The sequence below is a fragment of the Pongo abelii genome, chromosome 10, assembly GCF_028885655.2.
Source record: "Pongo abelii isolate AG06213 chromosome 10, NHGRI_mPonAbe1-v2.0_pri, whole genome shotgun sequence".
Classification (NCBI taxonomy): Eukaryota; Metazoa; Chordata; class Mammalia; order Primates; family Hominidae; genus Pongo; species Pongo abelii.
Genome location: NC_071995.2, coordinates 103,824,070 through 103,832,766, shown reverse-complemented (window position 1 = coordinate 103,832,766; position 8,697 = coordinate 103,824,070). Strand labels below are relative to the sequence as shown.

The window sequence follows — 8,697 nt, the reverse complement described above, 5'->3', positions numbered from 1 at the left end:
TTTCTTTTGTTTGTTGTGGTTATTTTCTAGAACATCCCTGGAAGAAAACTAAAGTCAGCTCTATAACTTTAACATTTAATTTCCCAAAAACTAGGGCATAATGAAATCACAGAAGAGGGGATATAGTATCAAAAAATACTTCCAGTCAACATGAGTAGAATATGTGATCCCATTGCTAAAAGTTTTAAAGGTGTTGCTTTTAAAATGGTGGATAAAACAACTTTTGTAATCCAAAATTAGGTTAATATCATAGGATCCATTTGAAATGTATACACCATAAAAGACATAGTGAGCCAGTCTAAGCCAGTATGATTATGCACCGTAAAATTAATTCATTGTTCACTAATGCCTTACAAATTTGTATGACATAACTGCTTTAGATCAATTGGTCTCTGACAGACTGCAAGAACCACAGTCCCCTGAACTTTTTTTTTCTTGCTTAGACTTTTTTGGGAGAGGGGTAGAATCTCAAGTCCTAGACAATTATTAGTTTGAAAACTGAAACACTATACATTTCTTTATACATTTCAAATGGATCCTATGATGTTAACCTAATTTTGGATTACAAAAGTTATTTTATTAATCCACCATTTTAAAAGACTGCATGGCTTAAATAAGACACAAAGCATGCACATCATTAGGGAAACATAAAAAGACTGAAATTCAGTCCATTAAAACTAACTTCATCAAAAACCACCACAAAGAATGAAAACACACAACTAAACCAAAGATACTAGCAAGCACACAAGACCAACAAAAAATTAGCATCCAGAATATTATAAAATACTCCTACAGGTAGAAAGATAAATTGAAAAAAAAAGTCATGAAGGCATTTCATACATTAAAAAAGACAAAGTGCTCATAAACAGAAACAGACTCCTTATAGTAATCAGGAAAATGCAAATTAAAACCATAGAAACATTTTATATTCACCAGACTGCAAAAATTCAGCTGTTTGTAGAAATGGAGCAAAGGGGAATCTCCTCCGCTGCTGGGATGAAACAACAGTTTGGCATTCTGTCCAGTACATTGAAAGGGCACCTGCCCTACTACCTAGCAGTTTTATCTGCAGGTACACAGCCTAGAGAAACTCTAAACACATGAACCCAGGGACACGTTCAATGATTACAGCATCATTGTTTACAGTATCCCAAAAGTGAAAACCACCCAGATGTCATCGACAGCTGTATTCATGTAACGAAATGCTAGATAAACTACAGCTATATGCATCAACGTGGATGAATTTTTAAAATGAAAAAGTTACAAAAGCATATAATAAGATCCCATTTATATTTAGTTTAAAAACTGAAACATAACCATATTATCAATTTTAGGAAAATACAATCAGTTGTAAAACAAGGGAAGAGCAAGAGAATGGTTAACACCAAACCCCCATGTGGTTTTCTTGGGCAGAAACTGCAGGAGCTTCTAAAGTGTTCTTAACTGATATGGTAGCTTCTTTCCAAGTGCTTTATTTTCGTTCTTTAAATAGTATAATACATATTGTATACCTTGCATGCACTGAATATTTTTAAATAATTTTAAAACTTAGAACTAGTGGGTGATTTGCCCCTTTTCTCCACTTACTGAAATGTGTACTAATACACATTAAAGTGCTCTGAAAGATTAACAAGTGCCATGTAAATGAAAGGTGGGAAGAGAGGAAATGGGACCTTTTTAGAAGCCAACTATTCTTACCAATTCCCACTTCCCAGGCTGGTTTAGCCTCACATACCCATCAGACTACCTTTAGGGAAGAACAGGGCCTTCCTTACCTTGTCTACATCTACCCAAGCCACTTAACAAGGAATAGTTTTTTAGAGACCCACTTAAAGTCAAATACAGACTTCAGTTTCAATCGTTGCACCTAAAAGAATAGTAACACCTAATGCTTATATGCCAAGTTTATTTCTACCTATGAGAGTACACATAAGTAATACAGTAATAGCTAATGTTTCCAGTAGTTATATACAATAGCAGCTAATAGTTACTGTTTCCTGATATATAAAGTGCTTTACGCAAATTAAATCCTCAAACAAACAACCGATGAGCTACACACTGTCATTATCATCCCACCTTTTGCACAAGGAAATGAAGCACAGAGATATTAAGGAATCTGTTCCTAAGCAGGAAATCGGGATTCAAATTGTTCTGGCTCCAGAGTCTATGCTTCTAACCACTCTGTGCTATATACAGATGACTTCAAGAGAGAACCAGATACAAAGCAATCTCCAAATATTTCTCAATACATTAAGCTTTGACGATTTATTCAGTAGCAGTATCAACCTAAAGCATAATACCCTTAATACTTTGCTAGCTTTTGTACAGATTCTGAAGAGAGTAAATACTTTAATACTAATTTGATAAAGACAAGTGCTTCTAGGTATAACAAGTTAACTCCTTCCCCCATCAAATGAGGGCATTATTAAAGAATGCTTGACTACATGTAGCTCTTACCTACAGAATGTATTTATAGTCCTTAGAGATGATCCAAGAATTATGGTTATCAGATCTGAATCGACTGAATAAATTTGATCTACATTCCTGAGTATATCTCCACTAATGGGAAATGGAGGTATCAGGTAAACTGAGTGGTAAAGAGGAGCCAAACTACTGAAAAGAAAATACTTGCCCAACTTTTCTTATACGTTATATATATGCTGACCTGTGTTATAAACTGAACTCTAACTTTGCCATCACCATCTCTTGAGTTCACTGCCTTTGCTTAATCTCCACAGATTTCCACTTATTCTGGATTCCCTTTTTAAACTTCACATCTTTGACAGCCTATTAAAGTATTCCTAACATCTGAAAGCCTTTGTTAAAGCCTTTGTTAAAAAAAAATACGTGGCATTAAAACTTCCCTTAAAAAAGGAATACCGTCTTCTGAAACGTCTGCAATGTGAAGCTGGAAAGAAAATCCTGTTACAATTATTAAAATCAATTAAAGCCTACCTTTTACATTTAGCAGACTCAACATAAAATAGTAACATGAAGTATCCAATATTTTCTCATCTTTCCCACAATTTTACAAATTTACTGCCTCAGAAGAAAAAAGGAACAGCAACCAGACTTAACTTTACCAAGAATGATTTCTGCAGTGTAGTAGTTAACAGGATTGTATCTTGTCTCCAGTGTAGTATTTTGAAGGCTCTGTTGTTATTACTGTAGTCCCTGCTTATCTGAGAGGGATACACCAAAACGCCCAGTGCATGCCTGAAACTGCAGATAGTATCTAACCGTATATATACTGTGTTTTTTCCTATATATACATACCTATGATAAAGTTTAATTTATAAGTTAGGCACAGTAAAAGATTAACAACTAATGATGAAACAGAACAACCGTAACAAATACTGTCACCAATGCCACGGAGAGAAGATTCATTCTTACCACAGATCTTAGCAACCCCACATATGATTTCTTTTCTTTCCTTATTGAGAACTTTCATGTTTTCACTTAAAGGATGCACTTTAAGGCTTCTCTTATAGCATATCTGAATTGCCAGCGTCACTACTCTTGCACTTTGGGGCCATTATTAAGTAAAATAAGGCTTACTTGAAGACAAACACTATTGATTTGACAACCTAGCTACCAAGTGATTCATGGGCAGGTAGCACATACATCATGAAGATGCTGGGCAAAGGGGTGACTTACATCCCAGGTGGGATGCAGCATGACAGCACAAGATTTCATCATGCTACCCAGAATAACACACAAGTTGAAACTTATTGTTTCTGGAATTTTTCATTTAATATTTTCAGACCACAGCTGACCACAGGTAACTGAAACTGGAAAGTAAAACACAGATAAGGGGAGACTACTGTATTGTTTTAGTTCAACTCAGGTTTGCAAATAGCACTATAGTTATTACTAACATTAAACAATGCATACTGATAATCCCTTTCCAGGATTAGGATTTAAAGTAACTTCATATTGGTTCTTTTTATTGGAAAAAAGCTCTGGAAAGATCAAGAATGTAAAGGAAAGAAAACACCTTTCTTTCACCTGGAATACATTGACGGGAGCCAATTTTAAACCTCAAATTTTTACCTATGTGCATGCATTTTAAAAAAAAATGATTCCACAGATTTCATTTCATTCAATTAAGGGGGACCCCAAAAAGGTTAATATTAAGAACTACTGGTTTACGACATTCAATTTTGAACATAAACGTCCAGGGGAAGGAAATTTTCAAAATTATGTTTATTAATGTTTTACTATACACATTATATTCTCTTAGAATTGGGGGAAGAGGAAAACCCCACTCAAGTAAGGTAACAAACTTGCCATCTTTTACAAAATTTCATTAGAACTGACAATGTTATGGTGAGTCCTTAATTCCTGAGAATTTGAATTATTAAGTTTTCTGTGAACTTAAAACAAACGCTCACATTAATTTTTAAATTACAGTATGTCTGAAAAAATAAAATTAATGTTAATATGTTATCAAGAAAAATCATCATCCAAATATACATATTAACCTATTAGGTGTGAATATACTGAAGCCCTGTTGCTCTGCAGTTTGACACCATTTAAATTCTTGTTTCCAGGATCTTATTTCAAATATATGAACTTATAATTTATCCAGATAGCAGTGACATTATTTTGACCTAAAGGAAAAATAATTGTCTGTCATTTTCTTCTCAACTGTAGGTATCCAGGGAGTCAGCATGTGAACTCTATCTAGTATTGATAAAATAATTAATTTACACGTGTAGGGATAATGAACAGAGAACATGTGATTCTCTTCTAGTAACAATTTCTATCCCTTAATAGGAGATGATTTCAGAGAAGTTAGAGAAAAAAAACAGAGAAAATAATACTGTTGCTATGAAATGATGAATTTGATATAATCAAATGCAAGATCATTAATATAAACACTTATAATAATGAAAATATAAATTATTATGCAGCATGCTTTAGGGCCATTTCTACAGTTATTATGAATTACAAATATTAAATGCCTTTAATCTATCCACTGTTCATAATTCTGTAAGCCATGTTTACATAATAAACAAAAAACATTTCCTACATATTCTGTCTCTTCTGACTTTTAACAATTAAAGTATTTATCTTGGGCTGGCAAGTTACCCTGACCCTAACCAGTAAGTACAAACAGGGCATTGTACACCCATTCTAAAAGCTGGAATCAAAGAATAATGTTAGAAGTATTTGCAGGATTCATCCAAAGAAATGTTTAGCAGACAAATGCAATAGAAAAAAATCAAGCATTTCCCAAAATGGTGTTTGTATTAGAAAGTTTTAAACTTTTGTCTACATTGTAAAGGTATCACTTTATTTTTAAAAGGCCACGATTAACCATTTAATAACTTACATACCTTTACAAAAATAAAACTAACAGCTTGCTGGGCACAAAATTTACTCAAAATCTTTCTGTGCTTTTAAAATCAGTAAGTGATGTATCTTACTAGCACTTTATTCTCACAGTGGTATTTTTTTAAAAGCCTGAACAGTGTAATTATTATTTAATCTGATGTTTTAAATTATACTTGATATAAAAAAAAAGTCTACCCAAACCATCACCAAAATTTCAATTCAATCTAATGCAGAAGAAACCTGAGTTTGGATGTAGGAATAATTCATTCAATTTTTTTTCTGACATCATACATCATGCCTTCAACCAAAATAGAAGTGAAGCTTCAAACAGGACTCTATGGCTTTATCTGAATTTTCTGAGTATTAAGTAAATCTTAAATTTAAAGCAGCTGTTGGAGGTTATATGTTCTCAAAGCAATGTAAACTAGTTATAAAATGTCTCATCAAAGACATCAGCAGCTCTTGTGAGTCACATGAAATTAACAATGAAAGAATGATCATCAGTTATACTGTACACTGAGAGTACACAGAACACTTGTGCCTCACTTCTAGTATCAAAGCCATCTTCATATATTCCTTTTATAAGAATATTGATATGTATTCTTTATGAACTTCAGGCTCATTCCTTTTGTTAAGCATGTATTTACTGGCTGTATATAGTATATGCATTGAATTTCCCATAACTTGAGATAACTATAGATCAAAGATCTATGCAAATACAAATTACAAATATGTAGATTACAAGAAATCCGAGGTGATAGTTTATGAATCTGGATTTGCCCTTTTATAACTTCACTTCAAATAGAAACATCTTCTACCCTCAAGTCCAGGCAAAAATCCAATGTTAAAATCTCATTCTTAACCTTTGAAAGTAGAGCCTTTGGAAACAGAATGAACTTCACTTCATAGCACTGCCTTTAAGAATTGTAACATCTATTTTCCAGAGATGTGACCCAGGAAACAATTCATCAATAGTTTATATCCATTCCACTGGCAAAAGTTTTAACAATTCTGACGATTTCATCGTATGTGCAGTGAATACCATCAGTATCATTTCACAACAGGATCAGCAGACACAGTGCTGTTGGACAGGTCTCCGTTGCTTGTTTTAGTTTCTTCTGAAAGCATGAGTGAAAATAATAATGGATACTTATGTTCATTTTTATACAATAAATTAAGAAGTAAAAGAAATTTGAGAAGAGCTGTATTGCCAAACTTCAAATTACAGTTGCATCCATCAAATGTTTCTCTAACATCACAAATTATACCTTGTTTACACTTTAAAATTTTTAAAAATCTAGGCTAAACACTGCAATTGTTTCCACTGGTTTTTAATGAAGGTGGAGTTGAGGGAGCTCAGAACTGTATTGGGGTGGGGCTTCAAACCACATGGGCTCCTTTGTCCTGAGGAATCTTGATATTCCTGGTCTAAGAAAGGCCCGCTCCCCTCACGCCAGTTCCTCCAGCTGGGCCAAGAAAGAATCATTACAGTACATTGTCATTCCTGGTAGGAACATGGCTGCAAACTCACATATCAAAACTGTCCAGAATGAATAACTTTCCATTTGTATTTATAACTTATTATAATAAATTATATGTAATATATATTATATTATTTCTTAAAATAATTTTAAATGAAGCAGCTTTTCACTGTTTTTGACAGAATGAATTCCTGGCTTTTTGTGCAAAATGTCATATGTGCATATTTCATTAACAGACAAAGACTATTTGACTAATGTATTCAGAAACTCTGACTATATCTCTGAGCAATCTTTAGCTGAAACAGTCTTAGAACAGTGATGTGAGTGATAATATAACAACTGCAACCCTGGAGAGTTCCTTAAGAGGAATAGGCCAAAGCAAGGAATCCCACTGCCATGAGACTGAAGGGTTGTTTGTTTTGTTTTAATGCTTTAGCCTGAAAGCAAATGTCCAATCACCCCGCAGAGTTTTCCCAGTCACCTGGGCTGGGGAAAAGGTTCTGGCATCATGAAACACATGAGCAGAGCTGAGGCAATCACTGAGTTTCTTCATAATTTAGATTATATTGATTCAAATTCTTCCAAATGGCTTTGCTAATTTATCCTTGAAAATGAACACAAATGTAGTATGTGTAAATTTTCATTTAATATTGAGTATCTTCCAGATTAATAAGCTGAAACAATTTTTTCAAGCATGTTTATTTAGTCTAGATTCAAAAAACACCTGGATATGCACCTAATTAATAAGTAATATTAGTAATATTTAATTTATGCAACAATGTCAAGAAATAAGGTAGTTCATGTAAGTGGTCTACCCAAATGAGTCACCTCTACTCTACATAAAGAAAAAAGGTGTATTTTAAAAATTAACATAAAATAAGATTAACAAAAACATCTTGTTTTGTGAAGAGCTTTATATCTTGATTTATGAAAACTTCATGAAGCACAAGTAAGACAAAAAGGAGACTAGTAAACATGAAAATTATAAGGGTCAACTAGTCGCTGTATCTAGTTTTGATCTTCCAAGCAAAGAGAAATGTATGCTATATAATTTCCATGACAGGAAAAGGGAAACACCCGTTCCTCAGAGAAGATGATTATTCCTAAATTTCAAATCTGAGAGAAATATATCATGGGGACATTAAATATGAAACACTGAACAATGCTCTTACGCCTTAAAAAGTATGGATTCCTTTCCACCATCCTACATAGAATACAATGGACAGAATCCTTTCCTTAATGACTGAAGTTCATTGAAATCACTATCGGTTATTATGGCTATATTGCCTGAGTCTCCAGGGCCTGACTATGAAAGAAGGCAGGATGCTATTTACTACAACTAAATAGCCCCTATGATTTTATAGTTCTTTAATCCTCTGTCCCATCTCATTCAGTCAACATCTAGTCATCAGCAACTCTGCCTTCAGCAACATTTAGCTGTCCTCCTCTAATTTGTTCCTTCAAATCTAATAGTTTGAGCCATGAAAGAAAAACCAAACTTGTGAAAAGTGTATTTAAATTAAAAGCAGATGATCCTGAACAAGGTTTTAAAGGGTTACCAAGTGTGAAATGCATAAACTACATAAATTCCTTTTCAATTTCACACAAGATCTATATAGGCTTTACTTTTTTTAAAAGACTTAATGCTAGGTCTGTGTTATTTTCCAAAAGGACAAAGAAGCTAGATGTCTGACCAGATAAAATGGTGCATTACTGTCTATTACTAAAGACATTTATTGGTCTTTCCAAATTTAAACCACTCACTGACCTTCCTTCTCTTTCTTTTCTTGGTTTTCTTCAGCCGCAGTCTTGTCTGCTCTGAAGAAAATTCTTGCACTGCTCAGTGAGAAATACAGCAATTCAAATTCCTAAGTAA

General features: G+C 33.6%; 1 protein-coding gene across 2 annotated transcripts in view; it reads right to left on the bottom strand.

The window, feature by feature from the left end:
• Positions 1–4,187: 4,187 nt before the first annotated feature.
• The window catches only part of WASHC4 (WASH complex subunit 4), a 61,430-nt gene continuing 56,920 nt past the window's right edge, over positions 4,188–8,697 (bottom strand). Inside the window, exons 26-27 of one of the 2 annotated variants that reach the window (XM_054526360.2) lie at positions 8,590–8,689; positions 4,188–6,458 (exon numbers count right to left, since the gene is read on the bottom strand). In XM_054526360.2, coding sequence (XP_054382335.1) covers positions 6,391–6,458; positions 8,590–8,689 — 168 coding nt within the window. In that variant the 3' untranslated portion in view covers positions 4,188–6,390. 2 annotated transcript variants of the gene reach the window in all.